General features: G+C 40.9%; 1 protein-coding gene across 6 annotated transcripts in view; it reads left to right on the forward strand.

Annotated features, from left to right (window-relative positions):
- ANO1 (anoctamin 1) overlaps positions 1-22,282 on the forward strand; it is a 72,854-nt gene that overhangs the window by 36,237 nt on the left and 14,335 nt on the right. For 3 of the 6 annotated variants that reach the window (XM_085224510.1, XM_085224507.1, XM_085224511.1), the window contains exons 5-16: positions 1,036-1,187; positions 2,270-2,324; positions 3,885-3,936; positions 6,259-6,324; positions 6,823-6,878; positions 8,541-8,582; positions 11,668-11,732; positions 12,324-12,458; positions 13,765-13,925; positions 17,505-17,587; positions 19,447-19,458; positions 20,283-20,354. In XM_085224510.1, coding sequence (XP_085080636.1) covers positions 1,036-1,187; positions 2,270-2,324; positions 3,885-3,936; positions 6,259-6,324; positions 6,823-6,878; positions 8,541-8,582; positions 11,668-11,732; positions 12,324-12,458; positions 13,765-13,925; positions 17,505-17,587; positions 19,447-19,458; positions 20,283-20,354 — 951 coding nt within the window. The remainder of the gene's footprint in view (positions 1-1,035; positions 1,188-2,269; positions 2,325-3,884; positions 3,937-6,258; positions 6,325-6,822; positions 6,879-8,540; positions 8,583-11,667; positions 11,733-12,323; positions 12,459-13,764; positions 13,926-17,504; positions 17,588-19,446; positions 19,459-20,282; positions 20,355-22,282) is intronic. The other 3 variants (XM_019615483.3, XM_085224508.1, XM_085224509.1) reach the window with 3 other exon arrangements.

Below are 22,282 nucleotides of genomic sequence, written 5' to 3' on the forward strand. Positions count from 1 at the left end.
ACCTTGGAAGGCGTGGGAACATTGTTTAAACATATGCTCATTGCGCACCTTTCAAATATATTTTTATTCCTATAAGCATTTATAAAATACTGAACTAACCTGCACGGCCTGGCAAGGACAGTGACTCACTGGCACTTAGCAAGAAAAGTGGAAGGGTCACAAAATTTCTTGTTTGGGACAACAGAAAGAACAAGTGGAGGCAGGAATGGAAATCATGAACCTGTGGCTCTTGCCATTGTCTGTGTGCAGTATGAGTGATTTTATACAGTCCCTTACTCTCCCAGTGTGTTTTAAAGGAGGTTGCAGTTGATAATTAAATGTAGTTGTACATTTTGGTGGTTTCTTTCTCACCCAAAAGGTTGGACTGCTTAAAAATGAATGTACTACTTTGCACGCAGTAGTCTCACTGGGTTTAGGTGGCTACTTACATACATCATCAGTCATGCTTGCAGGAGTTGGGACTACTCTACCACAAAATAAATTACCTCTCAGAATATTTGAAATGTCATTAAAGATGCGACGGTGTATTTTCATCGTGAGCTAAATTCTAAGTCATCTGTGATAGATTGCTACCTGCTCAGTGAGAGTAGCTTAGAGATGGATTAATATTTAAACATGCTAAGTGCATGTCCCAGACTGCAGAGGGAAGTCTGTAATGGAGAAAGAGACACTCTCAAAGCTTAGCATCATTTATTACAAAACTAAAGCTGCACCTTTGGTTTGGATTTTATATCAATCCCCGCTATTGCCTCACTTACTGCCGATTTTAGTCAGAAGCATAATTAGATAAAAAGAGAACTGCAGTAGAATAGTAGCTTCAATGTTATGGAATTAAAATATCTTCAATAATCTTTGATTACGTGGAAGAGGAGAAAATCCTGAAAGCTGCAGGATATTCAGAGAAAAGCCCCTGGTGCTGCAGAGTGAGGTGACCACTTCTGTCCCTTACTTCTTGCAATGAGGAAATTGTTCCTATGAGTGCATCTCTGTGAACCAGAAAATGAAGTTTTACTGTTCTTCTGTTTTCCCTCTTAGATGTATCAAATCAATCAGACCCATGGTCTTCTGAAAAAGATCAACTCAGTAATTCAGAAGATAACGGAGCCCATCCAGCCCAAGGTAGCTGAGCACAAACCGCAGACGGTGAAGCGCCTTTCCTACCCCTTCTCCAGGGAGAAGCAGCACTTGTAAGTGACCACGGTGCCAGCAGGCCTGGGCTGCTCTGGTAGTGGCTGAAAAGAAAATGAACATCAAACAAAACTTAGAATGTCATTTACAACAGTCTTTTTCCATGTAAAATGAAAATGCTCGGTAAGATTCTACAGGCAGAGTTGTGGATTGATAATGACAAAGATAATTCCAATCATGTGGTATGGGCAGCTCACATGTACTGCAAATCAGGTCTTGTCTTGTAAGTGATACGAAGCCAGTGGACTGGTAAGAGTAGCTATAGACGTGGGTGGAGGAAAAAAATCATAAGGTGGGGCCTAGCCAGAGTTTCATTTGCCTTGGATTGCTTTGCTGCTGCTCTTCCTTGGCCAGCATCCCAGAGGCAAAGCTTTGAAGAGTGTGTTTATTGCATGCCAGCTGGAACAAATACCAGTCCTAGGGAAGGATTTCTTCACTCTAGATACAGACGTTTTTTTTATTTTTATTTTTTTTAATAAAGGGATGTGGAACATTAATGGAACCGTGTATATTAGATTCACATGCCTGATAGTGGGGCCAGTCAATGTATGTGATCTTTGATGTGTTCTTAGACTTGCAGCTATTATATTTATACATGTACTGCATGTAGGATGCTCCTGCAGCAAAGGAAACTGATAGCTCAGAGAAAGCCCAGAAGGTGCTCCTTAGCTTTGTTTGGAAATACCTCATGATACTTGCAGAGGTGGCTGTCTTCAGTGAGACCATCTTAGACATTTGCTAAATGAGGGAAGCCAGAGTGCTTTTACAGGTTTTGTGGGTGTGGCCCAAACATATAGATTATTAGGAGAAAGAAACCTAAGGCCTGTAGCAGGCAGGAATTCAATTCGATGAGCGCCAACAGCCTCTTTTGTGTGGAAAAAGCTATAAATACATAAAGCATGTCTTTAAAATGCAAGAGTTGGACTTTCTTTTTAACAAGATTTCCACAAGCTACCTTTTAATGTTAGCTATGAGAGAACCCCAGGAGAAAAGAAAATACTGAAGGGGTCAACAAGAGCAGGAAATTACTGTGTTTTGGTTTTTTTCTTAACATAATGGCTTCCTTCTGATCTTTTAACAGATTTGATTTGTCTGACAGAGATTCCTTCTTTGACAGCAAAACAAGAAGCACTATAGTAAGTACTGTATATAAATAATTTATGGCGGATAGTGCCTTCATCCTGGTGTTAATAGCCCCTTTGCTGGCTTTAGGATGAAGCCTATTGCAAGTTTGTCCCTTTGTACCTAAGGCCAGAGATCACCTGTGACATTAATTATTTATCCAATAAATGTTTCCAGCTTTAGCTTGTACAAAAAGTTGTGTTTGATGCTGACAGATTGCTGTCTTTTGGACAATGATTTGGATCTTCTTTTTGGTTCATGGTGTAAGTGAAACATGATTTCTTCATAGGCACATCACCAGGAGGGAACAGATTTCTGTGTTGCGCCTATCTGTCCCAAACTATACATTGCTCTATTACAACTCTGCAGCTCCCTTACAGAAGTGAAGGCTAAAGCAGGAATAAGATATCGCAAACTACATCTGAGTAATATCTTGTGACTCAGAACATGAACTAGAAAAGGGAGAAAGTCCTCCTCTATAGTCAGGTATTAAAGGGATATTAAAAGTAAAGCCTACACAGCATCTAGGGCTGTGCTAAGCAGCAGTTGCTGCAACAATTCTGCAAAGCATGGTGCTGATTTCTTGCCTACCTTCCCTAAGGCCCCTAAAGAACATCAGGCATATAGCAGTAATGCTGATTCTGTGTTGCTTCATTTGAAATCCCTGCAAATAACCTGGTAATAAAAGGTAGATTGAGCAGTGTGTGGCATCATCTTATCCTGCATGCATTCTGTTTGTATTCTTGTTACTTAAAGTTCTCTCCTGCCTTTCTCATGTGTATTTTTAAACCACAGTGCAAATATTGACCCTCCCACCTACAGCAAAATGAACAGGAATCCAGTCACTCCCTGCGAGACTTTGGTGAATAGAAAAAGCTGAAGAGCTTGAACTTATTAAAAAACAAAACAACAACAACAAAAAATCAAATTATGTAACTAGCCATCTCTCTGTGACAGCTCTTTAACCTGGGGGGGCTGAAGGGCAGTGCTGGGCAGAGGGGCAGCCTCAAGTGTTCCCTGTGACCTGGCAGGCAGCAATTGTGCTGCTTGCCCCTGTAGAGCTGCCAATGGTTATGTGCAAAAATGCAGGCTGACCTCCCCTGCCATCCTGACTCCACGCCAGTGTGGAAAGGTTATTTGACAATAAATGAGAACAAATACGTCTGTTTTGCCACCAGGCTCTGAAAGGTTAAGGTCAAACTGTTTCTTTTACCTGTTTTTGGGTAGCTGCCACACGTGTGCAGGCTCGTGGGGCCAGAGGCAGCGATGTCTGCAGAGCACTGCAGAGCATGGGCAGCAAGGAGGAGTGGCCTGACAGGAGGGAAATGTAATCCTGTCCCCCTCAAGTAAGCAGCAGTAACTGGCCAGCGAGCTCAGCCTTCCTCTCTTGTATTATTAACTGTGTAAGGAAGTCTTGAAACTCTGATGTGCTGAGCATGACAATTTTTATTAACGAATAATGACTTCACCAGTGTCTTGGTTCTGCCAATACTTGTATCTGAACTGTGCACAGAAAGACTGTGCTTTTTGCTGGCAGTATCCCAAGTAAGCATTCTTTTCTTTTACTTCTACAGGTTTATGAAATTCTGAAAAGAACAACATGTACCAAAGCAAAATATAGCATGGGTAAGGAACTTTATTGAGGTTTAAGATCAATATTGTTTTCAGATATTGAAAATAATGGCAAGCTGTAACTGGCTGTGGAGTTTTGGTTTTTGCCCTGCTCCCTGATTTGATGTATGTGGATTTAAGTGTTTTATTTGGAAATATAATTACTGTAGCTATTTGGAATTTTTTTCAAATGTAAATCTATAGATTCAACTCTAAATGAGACATGAGCATGTAGGCCCTTCGTATGTTAGTTATGACCTTTATGGCAGGGCTGGAAGGTGATCTAGAGTGACACAAGTTCTGCAGCCGTTCAGTTTATCACTCGTGGTAGTGGATGGGAGCATTACCATGCACTTCCATAACTGCCCTGAAACCTATGGGCCACTGCATTCCCTTTGCAAGAACTTGAGTGGAATGGTGACTGCCCAAATCACTGTTATGAGTGGAAGTGAGTTTAACCTGAGGCCAGCCCTTCCCTTGGCCCTCACGGCAAGTGTGGGTAAAGTTCATGCTGCCTCAGCCAGTGGTTTTTAGGATTTCACCTAAATCTGGTGTCCTTAAGAAATAAATTCCTAATGTGGGTAAATGTGAATTCAAACACTGTGAGGCAGAAGTAGTAGATAGCTGTCTGGGGGATCAAAGGTAACAGTGGTAAACCAAATTATATAAGATGGAAGACTGTATTCTCTCATATCCTGTCATATTAGCAGATGACAAATAAAAACATATTTGGATGAAGAAAAAATGCATGAACGTGGGAGAAGGTATTTGATAACTGTTGAAGTCTGTTATAGCATTTATTTACCTACAAGCAGCTAAGTAAAACAATGGGAACTTGAATTACAGGTAGTTCTGTTCAATATTGACCCATCAGCTGCTTAGAAATCCATCAAATAATAAAGAACAATTATACGAGAAACAATTACCATGCTTGGATTTTTCTGTTGAAGTAACAACATACAATGTACAATTGTTGAGTCCTCGTATACACTAAATTTTCTTGGGGTTCAGCCAATATTAACAGAAGTTCTATTTCCCTGTAGCATGGAAAATCCAAGTTAATCTCTGACTTTCAGGACCCTTTTTTTGAGTCTGATGCCAGATCATTTTCACTGGAAGTTATGGACGTGCACTCTTGAAGGAGAGGACCGTGTAGTTTGAGTTCTTGCCTTAGAGTTGGTTGCTCGCTTGATTATTTTTTATTTTTTTCAATCCAAAAATGGGAAACTGGTTAGAGATTAGCTGAATAGGGCAGAGGCTAAAAGAAGGTAAAGTGTTAGGATTCCTGGATTGTTCTTATTCAATAGGCTGGTAAGGTCACAAAGTATACCCAATAAAAATGTCATTAGGCCCGCACATCCGAGGATATAATCAGCATAACTCAATCGAGTTCTTTGTGTTACAGCGCTGGAATGCTGGGTTAAAACCCAGCAAAGGTTGCAGATGGATTTGAGCAAACACAGATAGTGCTGCAACACTTTTGTCCAGCTGGAAAAGGGCAGCAGCACAGCGAACACTGCACTCTTTGTTACTCATTTTGCAAATTTGTGAAAATGTGAACCTATCATAACTGTTAAATGCTGGTATGTGGAAGGGTATTATGTAGCTCTTTGGTAGCACTGCCCTAAAAGGATAATTTTTCTGTTCCCTAGTTGTTTGTGCTAGAAGTGTGGAAACATTTGCAGGCAACTTATTGCCCTGCATAATTTTAAATATGACTTGGAAAATAATGATACTACAGGATACTAAATGCTCCTGGAGCAGTTTCTCCAGCTAGTGTGATTGTATTATTGAACTTGAAAAACTCTTACTTCAAGAGCAATCAAAAATAGCTCCTGAACCTGAAGTGATTGCTTCCTGGTTCACGCTCGCTGTCCCACACTGGGTAGCAATGAGTGGATGGTCAGCAGGGAGCATGCTATAGCACGTAATTTTTCCACTCTTTTTTTTTTTTTTTATTAATTTTTGAGTTCTTTTGAATTCTCCCCAGTGCCATAGGTTGTTTTTTTTTAGCCTTGCACAAAGAGAACTGCTTGGCTTTGTGCCAACTGACCCGAAGTAGCTCTGGTTCCACAGCCAAGACCAGTTGGTTGAATCACCAGACATAACTTCATGAATAACATGGCACGCTCAGATGTGGGCACCCCTCCATCACTGGCAGCAGCTGTATGAATGGCAGCAGGGTGTGAGAGGCTGTGTGCACCCTCGGGGGCCTTGGTTTGGCCAAGTGACCTGTGGGAGGCAAGAACCTGCCCCTTGTGCCCCATGCATTTTGTAGATGAAGCATTAACTGCTTTTAGGCTCATGCATCTAACTAATAAACGGATGTGTAAACAGGGAAAGGAGAGGGAAGAAAGAAGGAAACTGCCCTTTTAAATAAAAGACGAAAATGTGGTAAATATGGTAAGTATTACGCCAAGGTCTTTGCAAAGGCTTTCCCTACAATTTCTCTAATCAATCTGAAATCTAAATTCAAAGCTCTGTGTGTATGGTGACTGTGTATGTGTGTTCCTTTATACCATCAATTGCAACCATGTTCTTTTTGTGATCAAACCTTCTGCTACATGCTTTCAAATCTGCAGGCTTGCCCTTAAATCAAACTGACTTTTCAGAAAATGTAATTTATTATAATGACTAATTTCAAGTCATTGGCTTCTAATTCTCGATTCTCAAATATATATGACTTCTTCTTGCTCTCTGCAGTTTTCCATTTCATAAAATGAGTCATGTTTAATAACCTATATGATTAAAAATGAAAGCACGTGGAAAGGAATGAGATGGCAGAAAAATCATTAGCTGACCAAATGGCTGTTATTTTGAGGGAAACCTCCAGGAAGCATGATGAAGTGGAACTGTCTAGCCTCAAAATTGTAAATAACTGTTATGCCTTTATTTTTCAAGGGATCACCAGCCTGCTTGCCAATGGAGTTTACAGTGCTGCATATCCTTTGCATGATGTAAGTGATCTTGGAATGTATTTTCCATATCTACTGTCTGATACCAAGCAGTTTTTAATATGTTATACATTAATGGCATCATCCCAAACATTGGTGCTCGGGAACACAACTTCCTGCTTGCTTGTGTGATGACTATAGTCATTTCTGCAGGCTGTTTCCATCACTGTGCTCACTATTAATGAATTTCCCCCGTCTGTCCTACCTCTGATGATCCTAAGTGATGTCTTTCATGAGGTGTTAAAGTGTGTTAAGCCATAATGTTCACTGGGATATAGAGGATTGGGAGGGGTGGGGAATTTAGGTGGTGCTTATTCATGAGCTGGAGATCCTCATACTGTCGAGGTGAGTGATGTCAAACCTAAACGTGATGGGAAGAGCTCAATGGATGGCTGTCAAAGTGGTTAAGGGACTGAAGCACCTCTCCTTTGAGAAGAGGTTGAGAGAGCTAAGACTGCTCAGCCTGGAGCAGAGGAGGCTCGGGGGATCTCATAAACATGTAAAAATACCCAAAGGAAGGCTGCATAAATGATTGAGCCAAGCTCTGCTCATTGTTGCCCAGTGGGCACAAACTAGGGCACAGGAGGTTCTCTTTGACCATCAGACAGCACTTCTGTGTTGGCTGTGTGATGATGTAGGTTTCTCAGAGAGGTTATAGACCCTCCTGAGAGATCTTCAGAAACTGCATGGACATAGTCCTGGGCACTCTGCTCTGGGTATCCCTGCTGGAGCAGGGGTTGGACCAGATGGATGCAGAGGTCCCCTCTAACCCCAACCGTTCTGTGATTCTGTGAGGCAGAGGCACACAGCAGCTGGGTGCTGGTGACACCTTCCCTTGGAAGTTCATGGCATGGCTAGAACTGTCAAACACACCCTCAGCCAGCCTTGCAAAAAGGCCTAGTGGATGTCAAGAGGACATTACAGAAATACTGCTCATGATGGGCTGGCTGCGTAAGTGTCCAGAGAGTGCCAAGCCCAGTGCAGGCTGCCCCATGGGGAACGTGTGAATGAAGCATGCTGTCTTAGTTTTCTGTCCTGTTTGCTGTGTCTCCAGTGTTTTATCTCCGGGTAACAGCAATCACAACAGGCCTGTTGCCTGCCTGATACTTATCGTGAACATCAGGCACTCGTAAGCTACAGTGATATCACTTAGAAATCCAGAACAGTTAAATAAACTTCTCTTCATGTACTGGCCCCACTTCTTTAGATAACTGCTGATAGGCTCTGTTTTAAGTAATTTATTTATTGTCTTCATTTACTCCTTTATCATACTTAAAAATAGCTCCACAGATCTAATCAGCCCTGAATGTTTGGAGACTTTGGGTACAGATCAGCTCTCTCAGCTGCTCTCTCCTCTGTCAAGTGGCCTGAGGTGAACCCCAGACACCACGGAAATACTGCATCCTTTCCCTTGACATTTTTAGGCCACCTTTATCACTTATTCATTTCTTTTTCCCCAGTGATGGACACCATTACTCTTTCTTAATGTGCCCGATGACAAGAGACAAAGTGTGCTATGACAAATGAACTCCTAAAATGCAGCATTATTTTACAGATTGCTTTTCTGGTTTTGATGCATTAAGCAAGAGGGATCCATGGGCGTGCAGGAGGCATAGCAGCTCTGGGCGTGACTCACTGAATGACATGAGTTTTCTTTCTTTAAAGGGTGACTATGAAGGTGAAAACGTCGAACCCAATGACAGAAAAGTAAGTGGATGTAAGGGGGTTAACAGACTTACGAAAGTCCCAGCCTGAAGTTACCTGCTGGAATCTGGGTACTGCCAAGATTTCACACACCATATCACAAATATGCCATGCAGTAGAAGTATGTGAATACTTTCTAACACTTCAGTTTGCCTTCATGTGGAGCTCAGTATGGCTATGTACAGCTTAGTTACAGTGCACTTCTTACCACATTAGCAAGTACTGAGAGCATTTAGGCACAACACCTAAAGTTAGGGTGCTGTAACTTCAGGTCTGCACCAGTGAGAATATGCTCAACTATCTTCAGATATCCATACCCAGCACAAACCCTGCTTTGTGCCACAGCCAACCATGCAAAATGCATTGCAGTCTCTGTGGATTAATGTGCTGCTACTCTGGAACATGGGGTTAGAATCAGACCCAAAAGGTGGGCATGTCAGCTAATGGGAAGGATAAAGACTCGCTCATTCCTCACAAACACTCAATTTTTATTTCCATTTAAGCTTTAATGTCAAGCACATCCAGAGGTGGTTCTATGGATGTATACTGATTACTGTATCATTTTCTGCATAAGTCTGCAGTTTAAATTGTTTTTAGTGTATGTATACTGAAAAAACCATCTGATTAGTAATCATTCTGAGGGAATACTTCTCATCAGAAAATGCAAATTTCCCCACACTTTGCAGAAATGTCAGTTTCTTAAATTTGGAGTGGAATTTCTGCACACTGGTGACCATGCTCCTTTAGAGCACATTAGCTCACTAGCAGTGTGTCAAAAGAGAGCTTAGGGCTGCTCCTGAACTCTCTGCTTCATGAGAGGAGTTAATGAATTTGATTGCCACGTACCTTGGGCTCCTAGACTACCAGCACCTGCCTTTACTTTCCAACTTGTTTCACAGCCACGTTTCCATGAGGAAAAGCATGGTTCAGGGTGTAGGAGAAGTGGGTTCAAACCCTCAGTGTTGGCCTTATGAAAATAGGTATCCAAAATTAGAGGTTTGCTGGGCCTAACATGCAAATGAGTCATCAGGAGACAGCTACTGTTGATTTCCAACCCCTTCTCCTCCCCATTGATTTGTGTTAAAAATACCATGTGCTTATCATTTCATCATTGAGCAATACACCCTTCAAAAATGATGAAACATGGATGAAAGTCCATGTTTTGTAAATCAGCTGGATTACCGTCTTTACTACTAACCTCACAAATGCACTTATTTCACAAGTACACTGTCTGTTTTGAAATGTTTACCTTGGCTTTTGGCTTCTAATTCCTTCAAATAATCTCTTGGTGTGCTTTGGCACATCTCTTCTGGTTTCTTGAAGCTTTCTTTAATCTAATCCGGTGCTAGGCCAGGCTGTGCCTTTTTTACAACAAAATTAAATTTGAGACATAGAAATGAAGTAAATATTTAGGGATAGCTCACTGATCTTCTATAATCATGTCTTTGAAGCTATGCTTTGAATATCAAGCTGATAAATGTCAAGATAAATGAGATAATTCATTTGTACTTTAACTGCAAACTTGGTTTGAAGCAGCATACAAAAGTGAAAAATGACACTGATGCGAAATCTTCTTCATTTAGTGTTTCCTGATAGGCTTGGCCAGATGAGCTTACTGAGGAATCATTTCATTTCCAGCACTAACTTATCCTATTAAAAGGAATTAAAAAAAAAAAAGAAATTTAAGCTGGTTCACGTGAATGTTGAATCGTCCAAATCATTGCATGTTTCCCAAGCACAGGCAGCAGAGCTGAAACTCTTGGGAAAATGGTTGAAAGAAACCTGCAGTAGAATGAAAATCACATATGCAAGAATGCTGATGTTTAATAAAAACCTGCCTTTCAGGTTTCACTTTCTGCCCTTATGGTTGTAAGGAAACTAGTAAAGATGAATTATTTTCAGGAAAGAGGGGAAAATCCATAGTCCACTTTTATTTTTGACATCACATTTCCATGGAAGGAAAGTCGTATTTTTGAGTGATTCAAAAGCACAATGGAGCAGTTCAACTTGGAAGATCTGACCAATGATTTGGCAGAATTGCTAACTGCTCTGGAAACCCTGTTGGTTCTGCAGTATGATGCTTGAGGTAGGGTAGTGCCAACCTGCTCGGCCTGCATTGCTTCAAGGAGCGTGGCTGCATTTGCCAGGCTTCTCCTGCCACAGGCATAGAGCCTACAGACTTGAGCAGTGGCGTCCTGCTTGGGCTTCTCGCCTGGGAAGTGGTTTCAGAAATGACCAACAGATTATCTCCTTGAAATATTAGTTATTTGTTCAGTAATGTATTCCCTATCTCTTATAACTGGGTTAAACCCAGGAGACAAGCTGAAAAGAAAGGCATGAATTCTAAAGCATGTGTAGACAGGCTGGTTCCCTCATCCCAGGAGAAGCAGGATGGTACAGGTAGCCAGTGAGAACAGTTCTTTTTATCCAGTGTTTATTAGACACATTGATTTCTTGTTCAATCTGTTAGCTGAACTAAAAATTAGATCAGAGAAGCACTGCTGATATATTTTACAAAGTAAAAGAGAAGTTGAAGGTCTCAGAGGAGCTTGTTTTTATGAGAGATTCAATTTTATAAATCATTAATAGGGATCATTGTTCTTCTTGGCCTGTATCCTAACCGAAAGGATGAGTGGAAATCATCACGTACTTGTAGTTTAAAGCTGACATCTCCTAAATGTGGGCTTCAAGGCAGCTCTGCACAGCTCCTCTTGATGAACACTGAGTATTTGTGCAGTGGAAACAAACCCACTTATGCTTGTTTTCTCTGTCTAGTTAACTCAAAGCATGTTCATCTTTCCTATATGTTCTGCTAAATTCCTTCTGCGGGTCATAAAATCAGGACTGCTCTCCTCATCTCTGCTGTAGTTATCCATCAATCCCATTGCTGAAGAGCCTTTTAATGTACTAGAATTCATCACTGCATTATAGCAAGCCAGATCATCAAATTTGCTTTTAATACTTAATGCAGACCATGTATATTGGCAGATCTGAGTTATGTGTTGAAACCACAAAGCATGAGCACTGCAAAAGAGAAATCTGCCCTGCATGTTGGGATTCAGCTTTCATCTTCCTTTCTCTTTTACAGCTCCTGTGTGAGGAGTGGGCAAGCTATGGAGTCTTCTATAAGTACCAGCCCATTGATCTGGTGAGGTGAGAGCCACCCCTGAGGGCACATTATTGCACTGCAGCCATGCCTGCCAGTGCCCTGCAGTGCTTGGGTCCTGTGGAGCCACCCCATAACGCTCCCAAGGACAGGCAGCTGTGTATGTTTGCATCTGTGTGCCAAGTAGGAGTCCCACATATACATCTCCAGCCAGCACGGTGGAAGCCAGGGGAGCTAGGGTGGGCAGGGAGGAGGTTTGTGTGGGGTTTCAGTGCTTTCTGTGTGTTTCATTCACTTTTGCTAAGAGCAGAGACTCTCTGGAGTACCTGTGTTACAGAAAATGAGGGGCTTTGGTAAGAGGAATAGCTCTCAGACCATCTAGAGATATCAACTTACAGAGCACAAACACAGGAAAACAATGTTCAGTTGGACTAACTGGCTTTCATGGTGCCTGCATCACTGGATTAACTCCATGCATGAGAAAGAGAGTCCTCTGAGGAAAACATTCCCACAGGTCATTGGATCTTACTTTCTCCATGCTTAATCCAGCTGTGATTCATAATTTTAGCCATGTTATATTTTAAGAAATAGGAAACATTTTTTCCTCTCTCTTTTTAAAAATCTTTAATGTTTTTCAGAAAATACTTTGGAGAGAAGATTGGACTATATTTTGCCTGGCTGGGAGTTTATACACAAATGCTTATTCCAGCTTCCATTGTAGGGATTATTGTTTTCCTATATGGCTGTGCAACTGTGGATGAGAACATACCGAGGTAAAAGCAAATTAAAAAAAATATACAACAGATGTTTCTATTATTTGAGGCAATTAGAATCTCAAAATAAAATGTTACCTGTGTAGATGCTCTGTCACTAAAGCAAGCACAGCTGAAAACTGTGGCTCCCATTTCTTGGGCTTTTCCTCGTGCCTCCTGCAGTGCCCTGTCTGTGTGCCATGGCATTCCCAGGTCTGGCTGCCAACTGGCGCTGGTCAGAGTGCAGTGAGTGCTCTCTGTCCATGTTCCTCTTCACATTCTGCATGTTCCATCCTTTGGGAGCTGTGTGAAGGGGGTGGATGAGCTCCATGGGATGGGGGAGACTGCAGTCCCACAGTTCTTGTTCCTGTAAGTGGTGGAGATCTACCAAGGGCCGAGTGTGGGCACCAGAACTGCAGCACGTCTTAAGATCATTAGCAGTTATTGTTAATGTTACTTTGTTGAGCTGTGCTGATGTACTAAAATTAATTCTTGGCTGGTTGCTCAGGTGTGGGTTTTTATTTTCTAATGCAGATCATTATATGAAACTAACAAAAGGCTGCTGATGATAGGTTTTAGTGCTCCCTTCTTAAAATGCTGAAAAGCGTATTGTGTGACATGAAGATAAATCAAGAATATGTATGTCTAAACTAAGCAATTGCAGTCAGATTAACAAAGTTGTGATGTCCCACTATTTTTAAATTTCAGTACGTTTTGTTATTACAATAATTATAAAGCCCTATGATTTTGCATTATTTGCCCTGTGTGCATCATCAGCTGTAGATGAAAATTACATAGTTTGTACAACAACCAAGAGCAGTGATTAACAAAGCAGATTAATGGATATCAGAAAATAGATTTCTTTTTTTTTTTTTTTTGTTAAGATTGCTTTATACTGCTTCCAATAGTGGAAGAAAGTCAAAAACGTTACTATTGGTCGTCTGCAGATGGAGTACAGAGAAATTAAATTTGTTGAACTCCAGTTTGTTGATCCTCAGTATTTCCCTTGTACTTTATCTGTTGCTATGGTTAGTATTTTAAAATAAGTTGTTGTTTTTTGTTTTTTTGTTTTTTTTTAACAATAATATTCTGTAAAAGCATAGAGTCTTTTGCATCTTCTATTTCAGCCCCTCTGTTAGCATGGGTTATGGATGAAGTTGCTGACTAGGCCAAGAGAGGGAAGGACTACAAGAGTAGCGTTTGGTGGTCCTTCAGATCAGAAACAGATATTGCACCGAGGAGAGTGGCCCATCAGAAATGACTGTCAGAGCTTGGATGTTGAGCCATACTGACATTGCCTTTCACATGTTGTATTGCTTCTTTGCAGTATGGAAATGTGTGACCAGAGAAACAATATCACCATGTGTCCCTTGTGTGACAGAACATGCAGTTACTGGAAGATGAGCTCCGCTTGTGCGACTGCTCGTGCAAGTCATCTGTTTGATAACCCTGCAACTGTCTTCTTCTCAGTCTTCATGGCTCTCTGGGGTAAGAAGATATATGCCTTGATGTTAAGTTTTTAATTATTTAAGATATAACAGGAAGAAGCAGAAGAGATAAAGCAGTATATTTATACTCAGTTAATTATATAAAGGACTTTTCTTTCTCCCCCCTCCGCCCCCGCCATGAAACTGCCACTCCCAAATTTATATTCTGGACTGAAAGCTAAAATTCAAGAAGTTGCTCAAGATGAATATCAAATGAAATTGTTAAGCATCTGTCATAAAACTGCAGCATGGTATGTCAAAATTTCATTAATGAGATTGCATAGCTTGCCAAAAAAATCTATTTGCAAAGCCAGCTTCCACTTTAGAGCATTACAGAAGAAATGTATTGATGTACTTTGGGGTTGAGGGGAGGGCTCCATGGGGAAGTGTAATGGCCTTTAGCGTCTCTGGACAAACCAAGATTGATTCCTGAGCGTGTTCCGAGATGCAATTAAGTTTATCAGCAAGAAGACATCAAGCATGCAGACCATGAGCCGGGAATTGTGTCATAATAGGTACTTCTTCTGATGCCGTCTGGCCCTGTATTTGAGCAAGTCACTTAACCTTTCTTTTCTCATCTGCAGAATTTAGTTAAATGCATTGTGAAACTTTCTGTGGGAGTAGTTACAGAGGGCTACATGAGCCACGGTCATCCTCGTGCCAGGCAATGGGGACCTGTCTAGATAGATAAATGGGAACTATCGGTCCAAAGCCCATGCTTGTAACTAGAATCCTGTACAGAGAGGCTACAGAGAACAGGGATGTGCTTCACTACCTTCAGCTGTGTAGTTTGACAGCCTAATGGCTCCCAGTGTTGGTGAGAGAAGTGCAAAAAGTTTGCTCTGGACTGATTTTTGTACAAGCCAGTGTAATTCCTCTTAGAGCAGTGTCTTCTTCACCAATGTCTTCATTTGAATTGCAGTAAACTAAGGACTCATGCTGAGAGCTCACTGCCTTGGAAAAGGGCTGTCCTGCAGAGGAATTTAAGGGCAGTGGGGAGTCAGGAGCACTGCAAGTCCAAAGGAAAAGCTGGAGACCTGGGGAGGTTGAACTCGCCACAAGGAGGAGTGCCTGTGATCTTCAAGATCATCTGGCCTTATAGTGCACAGGGAGAAACGTGATACACCCCAAAGCTGGGTGCCGTGTCAGAGGCTTTAAATAGATTGATGTTCTCATGTGGAGAGTCAAGTATCAGTTTCGGTCTCTTTCACTTACTGTTATTGTGATCCCCACACAGGTATTGGCACGTAATGCTCTGTTGTCCAAAGAGTAGGGCTGTTTGCCTCCTTTTCCTTAGCAAGAAACTCTGGATCCCTTCATGCACTTTTTACCTGCTGGGGCAAAGGCCCAGAAGAAGCCAGTTGGAAGAAGCCAGTTTTTGTGCTCTGTGCAAAATAAGGCTTAATCTCTGAAATAGTTTTGGAGTGGGATGTGAAATTCCTCAAGTTATTTTTAGGTCAATGTAAAACTTGATTTTGGTAGACCATCATATAAAAAATGTTTCAATAATGTCATTTTGAATTTGAAATCAGGTTTTCCACAAGGTTGTGAATTTGCATTATTTTAAACTTCACTTTTAAAGATTTCTCAAAATTTTTCTAAAGGGAGCTAGAAATTTATTTCTTAAGGAAATGGTATTAAGAGAAATTGATTCCCTCTGTATGTAAGTATGTGTACATTCTGCAGTGTCATTTATGAGCACCTCTGCCTGAAAAGAGTTTTATTAGGCTTCTGTACAGTTGAAGAACTGAGGTAGATGGAATCTAACCTGCTCAGGCAGCAAAATGTCCTTAACATGGCAAGGAAATTGCTCAAAGTTTGAGGGAATTCCTACAAGCGCCATCTTGGCCAGGCTGTCTTTCTCTGATGTTGTTCGTAGAATTGATAAATTTGGAAAGACCACAAAGATCACCTAGTCCAACTGTTAACTCATCCCCACCATGTCCCTTAGTGCCACATCTCCATGTTTCCTAAACACTTCCAGGGATGGTGACTCCACCAGTTCACTGGGCCGATGTTACAGAGTTCTGGAGAATTCTGCTTCCATGAGAGTTTGAGCAGCTGCAGGACTGACCCATGCCTGTCACAGGTTCAACATTATGCATGAACCTCGGTCTAGTGCTATTTGTTCTCCAAAAAAGCAGGCACTCCTTGGCCAGCCCGGAAGCTTACCTGGTGCTGAGTGATACTGGCCTACTTCGAAAGGCATGAAGCTGTGGTCTTAAATGACATGAAAACCTCAGAGGATCTAGATAAGATCATTTGGATAATAACCTCTGAGAAGCGTTGAGCTCTGTGTATGCTGATGGGCCCAGATGAGGTATAAAAATGCAGAGGTGTGTGTGGTGGAGTGGCTGTGCTCAACTACTGCAGCATACCTGGCACATTCGCCCACTGCTTTGAAATGAACTGGCTGCATTTCAGATGCAGTATTTTCACTTTGCATCTTTGTAAGGCAGTGCCACGAAACAGCTCCTAGTAGCAGTATTGAACAACATGTCATTCATTGTCCATATTCCTCACTGTGGGTGGAGACTGCAGGCCGCAGGACAGGAGCCCCAGCAGCAAGAGATGGGATCTCTGGGACCCTGACATGCTCTCTTAAGAGACTGTTACATGGGATGAGTACAGTGATGAGGCTCAGCCAAAAGGTTGGCAGGTTGAAGTTACTCTTGGAATACAAGTGCCAAGAGCAGAGCCGGGTTCTGGACACGATGGTGTCCTCCTCTCTGTGTTCAGCTCTCTTGCCCTTTCCCTGCCTCTGTTTTTCCTGAACAAGAGGGCAAATGTTTGTGAGCACATCTGTTAATGCTCACTGCGGGAAGCTCCCCTGGGAACACCACTTCTGGATAGTCTTGCTCTTTCATAATCGCTTATTTATCATACAGTGCTGGTGTATTCCCAGCATCTAAATACGTCCTCTGAGAACTTACTCAGTCTCAGAGGCAGAGAGACTGATATAGACTGGGATTTTTCACTGTGACTCAAGAAATGCTTTAGTGATGTTTCTTTTCTGGAAGTTGTCTTTGTCAAAAAACGAAATTTCAGTGTTTTTAATGATTAAAAAACCCAAAATCATCACAGGCTTCTTTAGCACTCTGCTCATCTGCAGCTTTAACAATATTATAAGTATTTGGGTTTGAGCATGATTATTAGAACCAATGTAACTATTATGATGACTAGATGGATGGAATTAGAATACGCAAATGCTTTATTTTGATATCTTTGAGTGAACAATTATACCAACAGTACAACACTAGTTAAATCAATCATATTTTGTGTAGATGAAGAACAGATTTGTTTGGACTTACAAATGGAATTACGTACAGATGAAGACCAGCGATATTATTAGTCACATGCAAATATTTAAATAACTTTGGGTGTTTGACTTTCTTAGACCTCTTAAAAGCTGTATGCATCATTCTGCATGAAGTCATGTGGGCATAGTAAATGTCCTTTATTTTAGCTTACACAGACAGAAAAGTTGGCTGCTAGCACAGATTGCTGGCACATACCTAGGGCTGATACGACTCCTGAACCTTTGTAAAACACCAAAATAACTGTCAACTTGTTGTTTCAGCTGCTACCTTTATGGAACACTGGAAGAGAAAGCAGATGCGGCTCAACTACAGGTGGGACCTGACTGGGTTTGAAGAGGAGGAGGTTTGTCCCTTCTGTTCTGACTCTTTGTCTTGCTCCGCGGTGCTCCGAGTCCTTCCGTGCCCCGAGCCACCAAACCTTGGCCTGTGGGGTGCTTAAAAGACAGGAAAATCCCATACATGAACCGTATGATGTTTTTATAGCAAGGCTATGACTAGTATGTATTGTTGCCATAGAAACATAATTGTATAGCCACAAAATCACAGTTGGTTGGTGGTGTTTTTTTTGTTTTGTTTTGTTGTTGTTTTTTTTTTTTTAATAAATGTGCAGCCAGGTCACACCTAGCAGCATATGCATGGAATATATGGCTCATGCATTACTCCCTGGCTGTTGTCAGGGTACTAACAACCACATAACTTTGTTCAGCTTGCACTGCTGTAAATCAGAAATGAATGTATCAAACAATGATAAAGATACAGCATTGTATTTAAAAAAAAAAAAAAAAAAAAAGAAGGCACTGAATATTCCTCTTGAATGATGCAAATCAAGCCATAACTTGACAAATAGTTAAGAAGGTACTGTCAGACAAGTACTTGCAGCACTGGGGGCATTGGAAGATATGCAAATGTTGAGGGGTATTTATTTTGTATGCCAACAACAACAACAAAATCCCTAGTCAGGTTTATGATAAATGTGCTAAGTAGTGTGAAAGGAGAAAAAGAGGGGTCTGTAAATTTAAGAAAGGGTATTAAAAATCAGTGAATTTCTTGGAGAAAAGGAGATAAAATGCTCAGCTTAGGACCTGCCTTACACAGTTTTGTTTTTAAATTTGCCACTTCACAAACAGTACCTGCTTGCCCTGACCGTAGCACAGTGACAGCAGTGCCAGTCTTGCCATAGCCTCGGGCACAATGCAGGGGTACGGGTCCCCTGTGTCACCCCGTGCACTACAACATCCCAGCCAGGGCATACAGCTGGCATGGGGCCACTGCCCTGCTTCCTGCCTGTCCAGATTCATTGCTGTTGTTGTTACTAAAAGGAGCACGGCTGCACTTGTCATATCACAAGCTGTCCTAAGTAGATACACAACAAATATTGTTCCCCTGAAACAAAAGCCTCGCAGATTTGACAGGGTGCTGTGCAGCTGGGTGAGCCTTGGGCAGTTATTGCTTCCCTCACCCCCAGAGATTTCTGTTAAATTATCTCCTCTTAATATATTTAGCTCCTCCTTAATATATTTAGGCACACTATACAAGCAGCCGCTCTACCATGCACTTTGCTAGATTATACCTATTCGACTGGGAGAGAATATGGGGCTTTATTTGCTGCATGCTATACTGCCCTTTTATTTTTGGCAGCTTGCTGATAGCACACATGAAAGTAGAAAGGATTAACTGTATCTTTCCGATAGCCATCTCCTTCACGTCCAAGTTTAGAGCTCTACCAGGCTAAAACCTTGTGTGGCCAAAGGCAGCAGCTGTTAATAAAATACAGTCTATCCTTTGTTTTGTATAGGCAACTCTAGGTAATACAGTTGTGAGGTTAGCAAGGAATTTGAGTCCCTCCTTATTTCTGATTTTGATGAAACTTAAGCTAGTATCTCGCTAAGAGCTGGAGTCGCAAGTGGATACTAAAATACAAAGAGTCTCATCTTCCAGTGTTTTTTAGGGACACCGATGTCATACAGTACCTACAGTAATGTCAATACATAGCGTGGAACATGAGTGGACTGATGTTAGCATCTTGTGTTAGCATCTACCATCCAGTGCGCCTGTGTTTGTTTCATGTAATTGTGAAAATATAAGTCTGCAACAGTTCAGTAATCAATATTTTTTCCCCCTTGTTCTTTTTTTTTTTTTTTTTTTTTTTGTGTGTGTGTGTGTGTTGGTTTTTTTTATTTTTTTTTTTCTGGTTTCCTGAAGGAGGCAGTCAAGGTTTGGAAAACATTTTTTTTTTAAAATTGCTCCTACCTTTTTTATTACATGTCCACTGATGAATGCCATCTTTTGATCTCCACCTCTTCTTTTTTTGAGCATCAGATTTCCCTTACAGCTCCCACTGATTGCTTTTCCTTTACACCCTCCCCCTCTCCACTTGCTCAGACATTTTTCAGATCCATTCTGTTTTCCATCCAATGCATACTTGTGAATTTTGCATCTTTTGTGAATGCGTAATTATTGTCAATTCTGAAGCCATGAATCTTTCTGAATCTTTTGGCTGTCTCTTACTTCTGAGTGTTTCCTACACCCTCTCCTGCAATGGCTGTGTGGATTTTGTCAAGACAGGATTACAGGAAGACCCCAGATAACAATTTTCTGGGATCCCAAAACAATGAGTTTTGCATATTTACAGCAAATAAGTGTTTGCTTCAAGAACTGAGAGTCACTGAATGCAATATTAGCATGCAAAATCTAATTGTCATCACAAGGAAAGGTCACTGAAATCCAAGTATAATGTTACACAGTTTGAACCTGTCTGCAGGACGTCCTGTGTTCTCTTAAGAGTTAAGTATAATGTACACAGGGCTACAGGCAAATCATGACTGCAAATCAATCTGCTGCTGTAGAACTGCAAATCATATAGTATTTAACATATTGATAAATGTATAATGAACTATCAATTGAGATAATGTATTGAGTGAATTAGAATTCAATTACAAAACGGAGGTTATTGGGAAATTGACCTGCGAATGGTTCATGCTTAGCTGATGCCGAAAACAGGTGACTTGGCTTTTTATTCAATATGACTTATTTCACAGGCTCATCCCAGAGCAGAATACGAAGCAAAAGTTTTAGAAAAATCACTGAGGAAAGAACACAAACATAAAGAGGTATGGTAAAAATATTAATTTTTTCATTCTATAAAAAAAAGCTTTGATAAAGGCCATTTATAGCAGGCAGTGACTTCAACCAGGAGAAAAAGAATAGAAATAAGTTACAATGATAATAATAATAATAAAACAAAGAATAAAAAACAAAACAGAGACACTGTAGATAGCATTTAAATTCCAGATGTTTTCAGCCCTGACATACATATGTACTCACATACTTAAGACCCAAATAAGCCTAGAAATGCCTTCAGTGGTATGGTTGGATATGGAATTGTTGTTTAAGAAATCTTGTCTGATTGAAGGGGCTGTCCTGTTAGGCTAACCAATAAAACTTAAAAATAGAAAAATAGAACAAAACATCTTACTCTATGCTATTACAAGTGCCTCAGGAGAGGTTCACTGTCTTGTAAGCATCCATCCTCCCGCAAGCAGGTCAACCTGCGGGGCTGAAATCTGGTGCTTCTCATACAGAGGTTTTGGCTATGTGGGGAAGCCTTGGCATTGTTGTGGCTGCCTTAGGGAAGCTCCTGGGAGCCCCAACATCTGCTTTTGCCTTTTTACTGATAGTGTAGGTCAGGCAAGGCACTGCTTTAACACTGCTCTTAGAAGATAAATGTCCTGCTGCTGAGCTGGGATCTGATTGTGCTTTAGATCTTGGGACTGTTTTGTAAATAAAAATATTTCTAGAGCATTAATTGGGAGCACTAACACCAGTTTTCTTGCCCAATTCCAGCTTTGATATTAACTTTCTGCCTTTTAAAACCATAACTTCCATTATATTTCACCGGATAAGGTATTGCTCACTTTTGCTTTTACCTTGCTCTTGACACTGATGTGAATACGGTGCTGCCAGCCATCCTCGAGTGCATCTCACCCGCAGCCAGTACAGTTCCTTTGAACAGCTTAAGGACTGCTGGACCTCTTTTTCAGTATGCTGATGTCAATGCATTCTAGTTAATGGAGGAGGTACAGCATGAAAGCTGTCTCGTGCAATGTGGAATACCTGATTTAAATCCCTAGCAGGAGAAAAAGAATTCAGATTGCTGCCTTCTTATATAAACATTTGAATGTAGATTTTGTTGAATTCTACCAGAAATATGCAACTCGCTGTTCCTTTTGGTATATTAGGAATTCAGATCCTGAATGTGGAAGATTAGGATAATCAGACAATTAATCGTAACCTCAAAATATCAGAGTAGGAAAGCTGAGCAATAAAGAGAGAGGTTTTTTTTAACCAGACTATTTATAACTTCTTGGGCTGCATTCAATATGGATGTTGCTAATTTGGGAAACGTGAGAAAAGAAGTTTTTTTCTGAAAGACTTGGTAATTATCTTTCATTGGGATCTAGAGTGTTCGGGTTCAAATTCAACAGTTGAATGTCAACTCATAAACTTTGTTAAAGGAAAACTATCTAATGTCACCCCAGAACTTGCTCGCGTTTTTTCAAAAGAAGACTGATTAAAAAATTGCATACATCCTTCTGAAAGGAAAAATACTTTGGACATCCTTTACACATCGTAAAGGAACAAGACTGGCATAATCCTAAATTAAAAATGGGAAATTCTTTGCAGGACAGTTTGACCTATCCCAAGATTTAGGACAAAATTTTGTGTTTTGCTGTTATTTTTTAAATTAACCTTAGGCTGCAACACAAAGCATTGAGCAAACAAACAGAGTGCTCACTTGTGGCTAAACTGCAGTGTATACAGAGTTAGTAGAGACTATAGAGATGAATTTAGCGTGCTTTGTAATGCTATATTGCCCGATCCTTTTTTGTTTCCTTTAATTGCCATCAGAAGCATCGGTATTTTCCAGAAGAGGCAGCAAACAAATGGAGACAAAGAGTTAAGACAGTCATGGCTGGGGTGAAATTGGTTCTTTTTATTCAAACTTATGAGGAAGCTCAAATTATGTGTAATTATGGAA

This window comes from Meleagris gallopavo, chromosome 5 (genome assembly GCF_905368555.1).
Source record: "Meleagris gallopavo chromosome 5, MGAL_WU_HG_1.1, whole genome shotgun sequence".
Lineage (NCBI taxonomy): Eukaryota > Metazoa > Chordata > Aves > Galliformes > Phasianidae > Meleagris > Meleagris gallopavo.